Raw genomic sequence first — 16,100 nt, 5'->3', positions numbered from 1 at the left:
GTTCTATTTTTCCTTCTGAAACGAAGTTGGAATAGTTTTAGTAATTGCTGCACTTTTAGTTTCATCAGCAGATGTGCTAATAAATAGGTAAATGCAGATTTTGGGGAAACACAAAGGTGTGTGTAGTAGTTTTGGCAAGTGTTTCTGTTATACAGGTCATGTGACTGCACTACAAAATGATGTAGCTCTTTTGTGTTTCTTCCCCTAGCTTGCCCAGTTCCAGTGCCCGTGTATTCTGGTTCTGTCTCTGGAAGCTCCTGTGGCAGCTCTCCATCTTGCCGTTTTGCTTCTCCACCAGTAAGTTATAGTTTTATTAAAAATAATTTCAGAGTTAGTGCTGTTACATCTGTTCTCAAATGGAGCATGCACATACACTGTGGATATTCTTTTTATGTGTAATGTTTACTAATGCAGCTGAGGTTTGGGAGAAAGAACATGATAGTTGGGTCAAATGGACCTGCATTCGGACCTCTGTCCATATGTTACTGTGTAAGCTCTAGAAAGAAATGTCACCTCTCTGGGCCATTTTCCTCTGAACAGTGAGTATAGTACTATCACCTTTTTATACCCTATGGTGTTTTGGTGATGATACTTGCAAGCCAAGAGTACCCATTACAGGTGGATAGGCAGTAAGTATTTATTTTATCTGAATGCTGTAGACATGAGCTTGGATTTTTTTTTTTTTTTTTGAGACGGAGTCTTGCTCTGTCACCCAGGCTGGAGTGCAGTGGCCCGATCTCGGCTCACTGCAAGCTCCGCCTCCCGGGTTCACGCCATTCTCCTGCCTCAGCCTCTCCGAGTAGCTGGGACTACAGGCGCCCGCCACCACGCCCGGCTAATTTTTTTGTATTTTTAGTAGAGACAGGATTTCACTGTGGTCTCGATCTCCTGACTTCGTGATCTGCCCACCTCGGCCTCCCAAAGTGCTGGGATTACAAGCGTGAGCCACTGCGCCCGGCCGCTTGAATTTTTTTTGTATGTGGAATTTCCACTGAGGGAGGAGTCACCTCTGAGCCAGATTTCACTGACTTAGATTCTTTTAATCATGATTTCTGGCGCTTTAAGGTGGCTTCTACTAAACCTTTTCCTTTCCCTGAAGCTCCCAAGCCATTTTCTTCATGGCTGTGTTCCCTCCCATCTCAGTACTTCTTCCTAATCCTGAGGCCTTCTGGTCACTCTAGTCACTTCTTCCTACTCCACTCTCCTCTTAGGCCTTTGTTTTTTGTTTTTTGTTTGTTTTTTTGAGATGGAATCTTGCTCAGTCGCCCAGACTGGAGTGTAGTGGCGCCATCTTGGCTCACTACAACCTCCGCCGCCTGGGTTTAAGCGATTCTCCAGCCTCAGCCTCCCAAGTAGCTGGGTCTATAGGTGCACACCACCACACCCAGCTAATTTTTTGTGTCTTTTGTAGAGACGGGGTTTCACTATGTTGGCCAGGCTGGTCTCAAACTCCTGAACTCAAGTGATCTGCCCGCCTTGACCTCCCAAAGTGTGAGCCATGGCACCCGGCCCCAGACATCAATTTCTTGAATGCCGCTGGCAGAAAGGTAGGGGAGCCATAAAAGTGAGGCAACTCAGAGGTTTAAGTGGATGGGGCTTGCAGCCTCCATGTACCTTACCTGTCATATTAACTAGGACACCTTTTTTTTGTATGTCAAGTGAGTGTAATTTACCTACCTCGTAGGGTTCTTCAGGGATAAGTGAGTGTAAGCACTTATTGCATGCAGGGTCTGACACATAGTATATAACGCAGGAGGTGGCAACTCTTAGGTAAAGCAGATGCAGATGTAGCCTGTTGCAAAGCGACAAGTCTCAAAACTGGCAGCAGACCTTTCTTACAGAGCCCTGCAAATTCATATCAAATAGATAAAGCAGATTATGTTAATAAGACTTATGTTCTCGTGAACTAAAAAAATTAAGAGCCAGACACACTGGCACCAGTCCTAGCCCTGCTGCTAGCCCACTCAGTGACTTTCGGCTGGTCAGTTAGAGAGGTGGGCCATGGTGTCCTCATCTGGACCATAGGCTTGATTAACCTTTGCTTGCAGGGTCCTGGTAGTAAGATGTGGGAAGTGCCTAGCCATGGCAAAGTCTCAATAAATTGTGGCTATTATTATGAACCATATATTTGACACAATGTAATATGAAAAGCAAAGCTTGTGCTAGAGAAAAGAACACAGGGAAGAATCTAATTTTGGGAGAGCAAACATAAAGGAGCCTGTGGGATGATAGTGTGACTGAGGGATGAGAGAGGCCAGCAGGGAGGACGTTGAACTGGAAATTTTCTTTGACTGGAGAGAGCATTTTGGGGTTTTTGTTGGTTGAAAGAGGGGAACAAATAGGAGCCAGGCTAGGGCTGCCAAGGAGTAGCTGAATGTAGAAGTAACTGGAGGAGTGAAGAGAGGCAGGAGAAAGAGAAAGGCATTTTTAGATGTTGGAAACTCTGGTGGACAAACCTGTTTTTTCTGAGGCAGGAATATTGTTTGATCCCAGGAGTTTAAGACCAGCGTGGGCAACATATCAAGACCACCCATCTCTATCAAAAAAAAAAAAAAAAAAACAACAAATAGCCAGGTGTGCCTGGGCAGGACTGTAGACTCAGCTGTAAGGGAGGCTGAAATGAGAGGATTGCTTGATCCCAGGAGTTCAAGGCCAGGCTGGGCAACATAGTAAGAACCTGCTTCTATTAAAAAAAAAAAACCTGGCTGGGTGTGGTGACTCATGCCTGTAATCCCAACACTTTGGGAGGCTGAGGTGGCCAGATCACGAGACCAGGAGGTCAAGACCGTCCTGTCTAACACGGTGAAACCCCATCTCTACTGAAAATACAAAAAATTAGCCAGGCATGGTGGCACGTGCCTGTACTCCCACCTACTCGGGAGGCTGAGGCAGGAGAATCGCTTGAACCTTGCAGGCGGAGGTTGCAGTGAGCCAAGATCACGTAACTGCACTCCAGCCTGGGCGACAGAGCGCGACTCCATCTCAATAAAAAAAACACAAAGCAAACAAAAAACAGTAAAATGGCCGGTGGTGGTTCACGCCTGTAATCCCAGCACTTTGGAAGTCTGAGGCGGGTGGACCACTTGAAGTCAGGAGTTTGAGACAAGCCTGGCCAACATGCCAAAACCCTGTCTTGGTGTTTTTTCAAATAAGAAAAATTAGCCGGGCATGGCGGCGTGCACCTGTAATCCCAGATACTCAGGAGGCTGAGGCGGTAGAATCACTTGAACCCACGAGGCAGAGGCTGCAGTGAGCCAAGATCACGCCACTGCACTCCAGCCTGGGTAACAGAGCAAGACTCCAACTCAAAAAAAAAAAAAAAACAAGTCACTGGCATAAACATATCCTTTTTATGTCTTATTCATTAGAGTTCTTTAAAAAGTAAGGTTGGGCCGGGCTCAGTGGCTCACGCCTTTAATCCAGCACCTTGGGAGGCCAAGGTGGGTGGATCGCTTGAGATCAGGAGTTTGAGACCTGCCTGGCCAACATGACGAAAACTCGACTCTACTAAAAATACAAAAATTAGCCGGGTGTGGTGGCGTGTGCCTGTAATCTCAGCTACTTGGGAGGCTGAGGTGGGGGAATCGCTTGAACCTAGGAGGTGGAGATGGCAGTGAGCTGAGATTGTGCCACCGCAGAGCAAGACTTTGTGACTTTGTCTCAAAAAAAAAAGAAAAAAAAAGATAAGGTCAGCTGGGTGTGCTTGCTCACGCCTGTAATCCCAGCACTTTGGAAGGCCAAGGTGGGAGGATTGCTTGAGCCCAGGAGTTTGAGACCAGCTTGGGCAACATGGTGAAATCCCGTCTCTACAAAAAAATTAAAAATTAGCTGGGTGCTTGAGCCCCTGACTTCGAGGTTACAGTGAGCTATGATTGCTCCACTGCACTTCACCCTGGATACAGAGAGACACTGTCTCAAAAACCAACCAACCAACTAACCAATAAACACCATTTTAGGAAGCCTTTAGAAAAAATGGAAATAAAGTGGAAAGCAGGGGAAAAAAGGAAAGTACGAACATTTGTATATAGTTTCCAGTTAGTGGGATTAGAAAATGGGATGGTTTGATAGACCTTACATTTAACATCATCTGTCAAAAATAAGATGATTTCATACATGCTTCCCTTTCTTTCTTTCTGGGACTGGTGTAGACTCATACAGAGGCTTGAGATGCACAGGCATGTGATATAACGTTGTCGTTTTTACATTCTCATGTAAGTATCTAGCTGCTATTTTATTCCAGAAAAATTCTAGGCCCCCCCCCCAACAAAAAATTACAAACAATAAAAAAACTCCAAATCACTCTTTTAATTATGATACTGACTAGAGATTAAATGCTATTTAGATGGTAAATCTTGAATATTTATTTATTTAGTTATTTTTTTGAGACTCTCACTCTGTCACCCAGGCTGGAGTGCAGTGGTGTGATCTCGGCTCACTGCAACCTCTGCCTCCTGGGTTCAAGTGATTCTCCTGCCTCAGCCTCCCAAGTAGCTGGGATTACAGGCATATGCCACCGCTTCCGGGTAATTTTTGTATTTTTAGTAGAGATGGGGTTTCGCCATGTTGGCGAGGCTGGTCTCGAACTCCTGACCTCAGGTTATCCGCCTGCTTTGGCCTCCCAAAATGCCAGGATTATAGGTGTGAGCCTCCTCGCCTGGCCTATTTATTCATTTTATAACATTTATTGAATACCTACTTTGTGTGATGTTCTGGTTTATACTAATGAATGAGATGACCAGGTCCCTGACATTAAGGAAGTTTTAATTTAATTGTATGGAGAAGAGGTAGGTAACTCAGTCATTGCCAGAAGCCTATGTATATGTATCTTCATTGCCTATGGGAATGTGATTGGGGAACATCAAAATTAGACTAAGCATTTAGGAAGGCTACTAAAAAGAGGGGATTGTTTGAGCTGAGTTTTGAAGAAAGATTGCAAGAATTAGTGAAAGAATGATATTGTAAGCAGAAGAATTTCCATACATAAAGTCACAGAAGCGTGAGCCACTGAAGGAACTCTCTAGCTCTCCATGACCATTTACATTTAAATTTGTTAAAATTAAGTGAATTTTAAAATTCACTTTCTTACTCACACCAGCCACATTTCAAGTGCTTAGTAGCCTTAGCTAGCTGGTAGCTCCTATGGTGGATAGCTCAAATATAGGGCTTTTCCATCATTGCAGAAAGAACAAGGCTGCACTCAGTAGTTCAGTTTTGTGGATGTAGAGAGCATTGGTGATGGGTGAAGGGAAAAGAAAGCTAGAGAGGTAGACAGAGGCCTGACAGTATTTGGAGGTCAAGCAAAGGAATTTCAGCTGCATTCTTAAAAGTTGTAGTGAGCCAGGCTGGGCACAGTGGCTCATGCCTGTAATCCCAGCACTTTGGGAGCCTAGGCGGGTGGATCACGAGGTCAAGAGACTGAGACCATCCTGGCCAACATGGTGAAACCCCATTTCTACTAAAAATACAAAAATTAACTGGGCGTGGTGGTGCGTGCCTGTAGTTCCAGCTACTCGGGAGGCTGCAGCAGGAGAATCGCTTGAACCTGGGAGGCGGAGGTTGCGGTGAGCTGAGATCAGTGATAGAGCGAGACTCCATCTCAAAAAAAAAAAAGTTGCAGTGAGCCATTGGAATGATTTTAGAGTGAGTGATATGATCCACTGTGTTTTTTAGCTAGATTCTCCCAAAAGCAGGGTGGAGGACTAGGTTGGAGTGAGAGAGGAAATACAGAGGTCTCCACTAGAAGAGAGAGGACACGTTGAGACCCTTGCACCTTTTATTTTATCATCATTATTGTCATTGTCATCATTACTGTTTTGAGAATGAAGCCTGAACTAAGGCGGCAGTAGGAAAGGAGAAGAGCCAGGTAAGAGAAAGGCAAAGAGCACACAGATCTTGAAGATTGCTTGAACTTAGGACCTGAAGAAGAGTGAGACCTTGCTGGTGACAATGGCCGGCTGGCAAGGTCACTCTGAGGGAACTTGGAGAGCAGTGCTTTGGAATGTAACGGTGATGAGTTAACGTACAGGCATGGATGTGTTGTATAGGCAAGTGAACAAAGGGATCTAGAGCTCGTCAGAGAGAATCTTGGCTGAAGATCAAAAAGTGGGAACCATCATTCTGTGAGTGGTAGTTAAAGGTAGAAGGGACAGTGAGCATGGTCACTTGGGTAAGTACAACAAGTGAAGCGTGAAGAGCCCAGGGTGGCTCATGGGGAACTCAATACTCTTCTCCTCCTCCTTTTTGAGGGGCAAATGAGAAGTATGTACTCACAAAAGAGACTCAGAAGGAGTCCCCAAGAAGTAGGAGGAAAAACAAGAGATTGCAGGGTCACTGAATGAAGGGGCAGAGTGTTGAGAAGAATGGTCCACAGTACAGATGGAGCAGAAAGTTCAAGTACGTTAAGGAGTATGGGAAATACTTGTTGGACTTGACAATAGAAATTGTTGATAATCTTAGTGAAGGCATTTTTATTCAAGGGTTGAAGACAGAGTGGGTTATGTTGAATTAAGGGATATATAGGATGTGACAAATTTGAGTCAGTGAAGATGATAATTTCAAGATATGTTGTTTATAGGCTCACGCCTGTAATCCCAGCACTTTGAGAGGCTGAGGCGGGTGGATCATGAGGTCAGGAGTTCAAGGCCAGCCTGGCCAAGATGGTGAAACCCCGTCTCTACTAAAACTACAAAAATTAGCTAGGCATGGTGGCAGACGCCTGTAATCCCAGCTACTCAAGAGTCTGAGGCAGGAGAATCGCTTGAACCTGGGTAGCAGAGGTTGCAGTGAGCCAAGATCATGCCACTGTACTCCAGCATGGGTGACACAGTGAGACTCCGTCTCAAAAAAAAAAAAAAGAAAGAAAAAAAAGAAGAAAAGAAGTGAAGAAGAGATGATAATTCGAAAGGGTTGTAGGGATTTGAGATGTGAGAAAGTTAAACATGGTTATCTACAGAGGGAAAAAATGCCATAATAAAGGGAGAGGATGAGAATGTCAGGAGCTGAGGGGAGTTGTTCTAGGCCACTGGGGACATAGAGGAGCATGGAATGCAGAGCACAGGTGGAGAGAGGAGCTCCCATGGAAGAGAAGCATCTCTTCCACTATTACGAGAAAGAATAACCAGGGTGATTGTGGATGCAGGTAATTTTGTAAATAGCAGGAGAAGAAACTGGGAAAGTTCCTGCCTAAACCACTGGAAAGATATTGTGGAGTTAGATAATTGGAATCACATCTCAGCTGGACTACTTTTTAATTGTGTGATCTAGGGCAAATTACCTGTCTGAACTTTGTTTATTTATATGTGAATGGGCTAAAGTTAGATAACATGGAAAGCTCTTTTTTTTGTTTGTTTTTTTTTTTTGAGACGGAGTCTTGCTCTGTCACCCAGGCTGGAGTGCAGTGGTGCGATCTCAGCTCACTGCAAGCTCCGCCTCCCAGGTTCACGCCATTCTCCTGCCTCAGCCTCCAGAGTAGCTGGGACTACAGGCGCCCGCCATCGCCCCTGGCTAATTTTTTGTATTTTTAGTAGAGACGGGGTTTCACCATGTTAGCCAGGATGGTCTCGATCTCCTGACCTTGTGATCTGCCCGCCTCAGCCTCTCAAAGTGCTGGAATTACAGGCCCAAAGTGCTGGAATTATAGGTGTGAGCCGTAATTTGCGCCCCGCTGTAAAGCTCTTAACAGTGCCTAGTGCATGGTTGAGGCTTAGTAGTGCTAGTTCTTCCATCTTCCCTTCCCTTCATTACCTTGTGATACAAAGTCTCTTCAAGAAGTGATAAGGAGAGATTGTGACAAGTGCATGTCACACACGTGAAAATTAGTGGTATCAGTGACCGATACCATGGCACAGTGACGTTCAAAGGAGCAGCAGCAGTGAACCAGGTATTTAAGGCTTGGGTTTAAAGAGCATAATACAGTATTTTTCCTTTCCTTAAATAAAGGCAAAGACGAAACAGGTTAATAGGGGCTTAACACAATAAGCTATGAAGTTCATTGTTGTAGGAAACCATTGTAATAATCAAGATATTCAATGAGTTGTCAACTAGGGTCCTTGAACTAGATAAACGACAAAAGATACGTAGCTAGTTAGCTCTTAAGTATTTGTTTAAATATATTTACATGCTTTTCTTCCCTTCCTATCCTATCTCCTACTAACAAATCAACTACTACCCCTGATAAAACAAAAACAAGAGGAACACAAGGATACCTGTAAGGTTTTCCAAGTCTATAAATACGTTTCTGGTCTTAGGTGCAGGCACCCTTCCTGATTTGTCTATTTTTTTTTTTACATAATGTGGTCTCTTGGTTTCCTGCTTGTAATTTTTCTTCATTATATATTTAAAACTTGTGTGTGTGTAAGATGTCATTAATTTAAAGTCTCTGGACATTTTGTGTTTAGTCATTAAGTGGAGAGTTATCAACTATCTGCTTTGTTAGGCCATGAGCTAGAACTGGGGGATGTTGTGATGATAAAAATTCACTCTTTCTTTTCTTTTTTTTTTTTTTTGAGACAGAGTCTTGCTCTGTCAGCCAGGCTGGAGTGCAGTGGCACAATCTCAGCTCACTGCAAGCTCTGCCTCCTGGGTTCACACCATTCTCCTGCCTCAGCCTCCCAAGTTGCTGGGACTACAGGCGCCCGCCACCATGCCCGGCTAATTTTTTGTATTTTTAGTAGAGGCGGGGTTTCACCATGTTAGCAAGGATGGTCTCGATCTCCTGACCTCATGATCCGCCCACCTCAGCCTCCCAAAGTGCTGGGATTACAGGCGTGAGCCACCGCGTGTGGCCAATTCACTTTCTCAAAAACTTCAGGAGAGGACAGCAAGTACATGTGGATAAGTGATATGATATATTTTTAAGTATCATTTTTGGAAAACGTTTTTAGAAGTCTTTATGCAAACACTTTTAAAAGAAAGGTTTTCTAAAGGAAAGCTTTTCTAAAGAGATTTTTTGAAACCTTAGATGGAATTGGACTTTATGCCCACTTTTGTGGGAAAAAAAAAATTCCTTAGTCTAGTCACTATTCTGACTTGCATTTGATTGTTAGGCCAGTTTTAATTTTATGTTGTTAATTTTAGTCCCTTCCAGATATGCAGCATATTCAGGAAGAAAACTTATCTTCCCCACCATTGGGTCCTCCCAACTATCTACAAGTTTCCAAAGATTCTGCCAGTACTAGTAGCAAGAACTCTTCTTGTGACACGGATGACTTTGTTTTGGTGCCACACAACATCTCGTCAGACCACTCATGTGAGAATCTTTTCTACTTGTACACATTGTATTTCTTAATCTACTAAACTAGCACCCGTATATTACACTTTCTTGTGTAGGGCACCTTTTCAAATGAGCATTTTATTAATTGTTTGAATTCTCAGAATTATATTCCTACCTTTTTAAAATTTACTCAATCATCTTCTATTAAACAATAATTTTGGATTCTGAAGGTACATGAAAACTTTATAGGAAATGATCTCAAATTCTGTTTGTATCCAAACAGAAAGAAATAGAGAAACCAGCAGAGTGAGTGAAACTAAGGAAAGAAGGGAACAACTCATTTGGGGAAAAAACCTGAGTCAAAAGAGTGTTATAAACAATCTGAACGTCCTTCAGAAAATACTTATATAAGTTAAGGAATGAGCTTCATAAATATTTGGGAAGAATTTTCATAAAGGAACTAGAATCCAAGTGACTAAATAGAGCCAATGTACTTTGGAATAGTGAAGGGTACCAGAAAACCTACAAAAAAGATTAGGTAAAACTATTAAAAAGAAGGAACCATGGTTTGATCATGAAGGAATAGTATCAGAAAAGCTAGAGATTTGATTACTGTAATAATTGAATAGTATCAAGTGCTAATTGTGTGCAGCAGTTTGTATCAGGTCTTTTTAGTTGTTCGTCTAGTACTTATTTAGTAGATGCTCATTCTAGGCACTGTGCTAGTTGTTGTGAAGACCATAATCCCTAGACTGAATGTAATTAAGTATTAGCTGGGTGCGGAAGGGAAAACATGGACCACAGCAGCAGTGCCATGGCAGTTTATAACCAGCATTATGAGAACTGAGAGTTACCTTTAAAAGTCATCTAGTACAGTGGTTTTATTTCTTTTTTTCTTTTTTATTTTTTTTAATTTTATTATTATTATGCTTTAAGTTTTAGGGTACATGTGCACAACGTGCAGGTTTGTTACATATGTATACATGTGCTATGTTGGTGTGCTGCACCCATTAACTCGTCAAGTGGTTTTATTTCCTTACCAAAAGTAAGTCAAACTTTTAAAATCATGAAACATTTTAAACAAAATAATAGAGCAGATACTCAAGGTACCCACTAGGCTGTGTTACTTTTATATAGGTCAATATTTTGCCATATTTGTCTTAGATGTCTTTTAAAAATATATAAAATGCTCTAAGTTGCCGGGCGCAGTGGCTCACGCCTGTAATCCCACCACTTTGGGAGGCCAAGGTGGGCGGATCATGAGATCAGGAGTTTGAGACCAGCCTGACCAACATGGTGAAACCCCGTCTCTACTAAAAATACAAAAATTAGCCAGGTGTGGTGGCGCACACCTGTAACCCCAGCTACTCAGGAGGCTGAGGCTGGAGAATCGCTTGAACCCCCTCCAGGAGCACTGGGGTCCCTGGGAGGGGGAGGTTGCAGTGAGCTGAGATTGTGCCATTGTACTCCAGCCTGGGCAACAGAGAGTGACTCCGTCTCAAAAAACAAACAAACAAACAAACAAAAAATGCTGTAAGTAAAGCTAAAGTGCCTTTTCTCTTTCTGTTCTTGCTAGAGGTATATTCTTCCTGTAGATTTCATATTTCTGCGTATAATTGTATCCATACTTAACATAGGGTTTTTGTGTTTTTATAGTTACAGGTTGAGCCTGCCAAATTAGAAAATCTGAAATGCCCCCAAATCTGAAACTAATTTTAGAGTGCCAGCATGATGCTCAATGGAAATGCTCATTGAAGCATTTCAGATTTTAGATTTTTGCATTTGGAATGCTCAGTATAATGTGAATGTTCTAAAATTCGAAATTCATTCTAACACCTGAATTGTATAATATAACTAAAACACAGTTTATCCATTTCCCTACTGATTTATAGTTGGGTTACTTCTACCTTTTCACTATCCAAAATGTAATGAGCCAGGCATTGTGGTTCACAACCTGTAATCTCAGTAGTTTGGGAGGCTGAGGAGGAAGGATTGCTTGTACCCAGAAATTTGAAACCAGTTTGGGCAACATAGTGAGATTCTTTCTCTACAGAAACTAAAAAGTTAGCCAGACATGGTGGTACACACCTGTAGTCAGAGCTTCTCTGGGGGCTGAAGTGGGAGGATCGCACGAACCCCTAAGTTCAAGACCACCCAGGGCATCATGGCGAGACCCCACCTTTACCAAAAATAGAAAAATTAGCTGGGTGTGGTGGTTCATGCCTGTAGTCTCAGCTTGGGAGTTTGAGGCTGCAGTGAGCCATGACTGTGCCGCTGCACTCCAGCCTGGGCAACAGAGCAAGACCCTGTCTCAAAAAAAAGAAAAGAAATATATATATATATATGTATATAATAACAGACATTCTTGTGTACATGTCCCAGAATTTCTTCTAACTAAAAACTTAGATATCTACAACTTTACAATATATTGGTACAAACAACTTGTACTAATATTCTTTGTCATGCTGCCCTAGTGTTATAATGGTGTTCTATATTTTCTTCTAAAGATTTTGTTTTCCACATATAATTTTACCTGTAATTCATTTTTGTAGATGGAGCAAGGTAGAGATCAGTCAGTTGTCCTATTTATTAAATATTTGTCTTTTCTCCACTGATATGCAGTGTCACGTTTGTCATGTCAGCTTGAAATACAGGATGGGGTTTCTTTTTTTGTCTGTATTATAATGATTTTTAAATTTGTGTGTGTCAGTATGTGTGTGTGGTCAGGGAGGGAAGGAGGGGCAGAGAGCATTTCAGTATTCTTCAGAATCACTCTGGCTATTCTTGGCCCTTTCCCCCCACATACAGTTTAATTTCAGCTCAATAAGTTTATGAAAACCATTTTGGGATTTTGATGGGAATTGCATTGACTATATAGTATGACTTATTCAAGGACAGGCAGGTTCTTGACAATATTAAGTTACCTAATTATGAATGCGTATTTCTCCACTTATTTAGGTTTCTTTAATGTGTTTTGATACATTTTTATACTTTTGTATATAAAGAGCATTCACATCTTTTGTTTTATTCTAGTTATCTTTTTTCTTGTATGTGCTGGTGTAAATGTTTCAAAACTGCTCCTGTCAAGATCTTCCTGCTGTCAAATCCTAGGTGTCGGTTCTCAGTCCTCATTGTCCTGATACATCCACATTTGTTACAGTTGATCATGCCCTTCTTTTTAACGATTAAAAATGTGCTATTGTGAAATGTATCATACATACAGGATGTTTAAAACAGCTATACAGTTTAAAAGTAATACATAACAAGTACCTGAGTGCCCTGCTGATTTTTATCTTTTTTTGGTCTGATTTTCCATCTTTTTGTCTTATTGCTCTAATTTAATTTCATTAATGTTTCTTTTTACCCTTTTAGTGAGTTTTTCTTTTATGCTCTCATGTTTTAAATTTTCAGAAGTTCTTTTTCTCTGAGTATTGTTCTTATTTCAATGTGCAGTATATTATTGTATGCTCTTTGAGGATGGAGAATTTGAAAGTTGTTTGAGAGCTCTTTACGTGGGAGCGTCTCATTGACAGCAAGCAAGCCTCTTTGATGAATGATATGGTGGGGGCAATTCTTGGGACTATTTCCCTTTTGGAGGGCTACTCAGATCCCCCAAAAGACTCATCCAATCTTTTGCCTAAAGAGTATAAACCCGATACTATCTGGAGTAGCAAAATGGGGGAAGAAGTATGGAGTTCTCAATAGTCAGTGTAAAATTTCATTTAATAACTCTTTTCCACTAATCTCTTTTATCAGTGTATTAAGTACCCTTGCTTTTAATTTTTCCTGCTGTTCTGCAATTCAGAGACCCTCTGTTTTACTCTGTCCCAAGGATGAATGTACAGTTTTTTGCTATAGTGGGAGATGGGCATTGCCCACCTGCATAAGGTTGGGGAAAGGATATAAAATTCTAACTGCTACTTTTAAAAAGAATTCTATATAAAAATATGTTGTATTATGTATATTTAAGGTATGCAACATGATATTATGAGATATACAAATGGTCACTGGCTTACAATTTTTTGACTTTATGATGGTGGGAAAATGATATGCATTCAGTAGAAACCATCCCTCAAATTTTGAATTTTGATCTTTTTCTGTGTTAGCAATATGCGGTACAGAACTGTCTTGTGATGCTGGGTGGCAGCAGCTAGCTGCAGCTCCTAGTCAGCCTGCGGTCACCAGAGTAAACAGCTGATGCTGGAGATACTCAACACTTTATAAAATAGGCTTTGTGTGCCCAATTGTAGGCCAGTGTAAGTATTCTGAGTATGTTTAAGGTAGCTGGGCTTAGCCATGATGTTCGGTAGGTTGGGTGTATTAAATGCATTTTGACCCAGGACAATTTCAGACTACAATGGGTTTATTCAGAAGTGACACCATCTTAGGTTGAGGGGCATCTGTGTATAGTAAAATGGTTACTACAGTGAAATAAATCAATATATTCATCAACTTACATAGTTACTCACCCCTCCTTCCATGAGCAGCTGTAATCTATTCACTTACCAAAAATCCTGAATATGATACACTATGATGAACTATATTCTAACTGCTTCTAAATAGACTTTCAATCAATCCTGCTTTTAGTCCTACCTTCAGTGCTACTCTGAAAGGTATCTGGTACTGCTGATTACTCAGCATTTTGGAGTTCTGTGATGTAAATTGGTTTACTTCTGGGCTTTTCAGCTGGCTAAGGTTCTATCTTCTTGGGTCAACTAAGTCAAATACTACTTATCCATCAACTTTATACCTTCCAAATTTTGGTGGCTGTGAACTTTTCTGTTCTTTTTGTCCTTGTGAGTTTAGGCTCTTCTCTTTTCTGTCCCGTTGCCTCTATAGTTTCAAAATTACAATATGGTATCAAAAGAACTCTATGACTATTACTTAAAATATGATTATTTATTGGTCCTATCTGACTTAAAATTTTTTTAAATGTGGTCATTGAAAGCCATTTAAGATCTTTTCTGAATCTTTTTTGTCCTTAGGATAATCCCGTTGCGTATATGCAGTCAAATTACTGAGTTTCAAAGTTACTTGAGGCCGGGTTCAGTGGCTCATGTCTGTAATCTCAGCACTTTGGGAGGCCGAGGTGGGCAGATCACTTGAGCTCAGGAGTTCGAGACCAGCCTGGCCAACATGGGGAAACCCCGTCTCTACTAAAAATACGAAAATTAGGTGGGTGTGGTGGCACACACCTGTAATCCCAGCTACTTGGGAGGCTGAGGCAGGAGAATTGCTTGAACCTTGGAGGCAGAGGTTGCAGTGAGCCGAGATCATGCTGCTGCACTTTAGCCTGGGCGACAGAGTGAGACTCTGTCTCAAAAATACATAAATTAAAAAAAAAAGTTACTTGAAATAATTTCCCTCTCATGATTAAGTATCAGGTTGATACATGATTAGGTTCCTTTACTTTTGATTTTTAGGGATTTTACTTTCTTTTGATTTAATTTCGTTTGAAAATTATGTATGGTTTCAAACTCAAAGCTACAAAAGAAAGTACACTTAGTGAAATCTAGCTTTTATCCCTGCCTCTTCTCCCTGTTTTCTCAATTCTCCTATAGACATGTATTCATTGTCCTTAAATAAAAATGGACTCCCCTTTGCCCTGCTACTGTTTGTTCCCTTACTCTGATTTATTTTCCTTTATAATGCTTATTGCTACCTGCCATTACTATGTTTTTTGTTTTGAGAATGGGATCTTGCTGTGTTGCCCAGGCAGGTCTCAAACTCCTGGGCTCAAGCTATTCTCCCACCTCTGCCTCCCTAAGTGATGGGATTCCAGGCATGAGCTACCACACCTGGCCTTCTTCCATGACATCTTGTTCAACAACCCATGCAAGACCTGAGAGAGTGTTACGCAGGAGGATGGGGTAATCCGACATTTTATGGAACTAGACTTTGTTATATGGTCATTTCTTCTATTATGTTATATACATGTTCTTTGCAAAATTTTGCAATAAAGTTATGTGCAAGTGGTATTAAAGGGCACAACTCTCAGAACTTTTGTCATTGACACAGAAAAAGGAACCCGATAAAAACAGCACAGTTTTTGCATATTTAATGGGGAAGAAATATGTAAACACTGCAATAAATATGGCATTTTATTTTGAGGAAGACCTCAAATTTGCTTATAGAAGTGGGCATCCAAAGAGTTGCAGCCTATGTCTTCAGCTAGGCGTAATTTTCTGACGTCATCTATTATTTCTTATAGATGAAATCATAACATAAGCCAATGGTAATTTTGCATTGTGCATGAAATCCTAATAATTATGTTGGAACAAATTTGTGTTTTTTTAAGCAGATGGTATAACAGGAACTGATGGTACTTTTCTCTCCTTTAGATGATATGCCAATGGGGACTGCTGGCAGACGTGCTTCAAATGAGTTCTTGGTGTGTGGAGGGTATGTATATTTACATTATCTTACTAAAATTTTTTTATATTTTTGTGAGTAAGGTTATAGAACTTAGTGTTCTTGATTTAAGATCTATTTTGCTTTACAGTCCATTATTTCTGTTTTTTTTTTTTTTTTTTTTTTTTTTTTTTTGAGATGGAGTCTGGCTCTGTCACCCAGACTGGAGTGCAGTGGTGCGATCTCGGCTCACTGCAGGCTCCACCTCCGGGTTCACACCATTCTCCTGCCTCAGCCTCCCGAGTAGCTGTGACTATAGGCGCCTGCCATCACGCCTGGCTAATTTTTTGTATTTTTAATAGAGACAAGGTTTCACTGTGTTAGCTGGGATGGTCTCGATCTCCTGACCTCATGATCTGCCCACCTTGGCCTCCCAGAGTGCTGGGATTATAGGCATGAGCCACCGTGCCCGGCCTCAGTATTTCTTTTCTTGAAATTTTATTTAGTTATTTTTTTCTTTGAGATGGAGTCTTGCTCT

The 16,100-nt window shown here is 41.3% G+C and overlaps 1 protein-coding gene across 2 annotated transcripts in view; it reads left to right on the top strand.

Annotated features, from left to right (window-relative positions):
* The window catches only part of ULK2 (unc-51 like autophagy activating kinase 2), a 105,728-nt gene that overhangs the window by 49,066 nt on the left and 40,562 nt on the right, over nucleotides 1-16,100 (top strand). For both annotated transcript variants that reach the window (XR_004033273.1, XM_030827287.1), the window contains exons 12-14: nucleotides 209-297; nucleotides 9,076-9,247; nucleotides 15,553-15,613. Coding sequence is in view for 1 of the 2 variants with exons in the window: in XM_030827287.1 (XP_030683147.1) it covers nucleotides 209-297; nucleotides 9,076-9,247; nucleotides 15,553-15,613 (322 nt within the window). In the remaining variant the exon portion in view is untranslated. The remainder of the gene's footprint in view (nucleotides 1-208; nucleotides 298-9,075; nucleotides 9,248-15,552; nucleotides 15,614-16,100) is intronic.

Source organism: Nomascus leucogenys, chromosome 14 (genome assembly GCF_006542625.1).
Source record: "Nomascus leucogenys isolate Asia chromosome 14, Asia_NLE_v1, whole genome shotgun sequence".
NCBI lineage: Eukaryota > Metazoa > Chordata > Mammalia > Primates > Hylobatidae > Nomascus > Nomascus leucogenys.
This window is presented reverse-complemented; position numbering and strand designations above follow the sequence as displayed.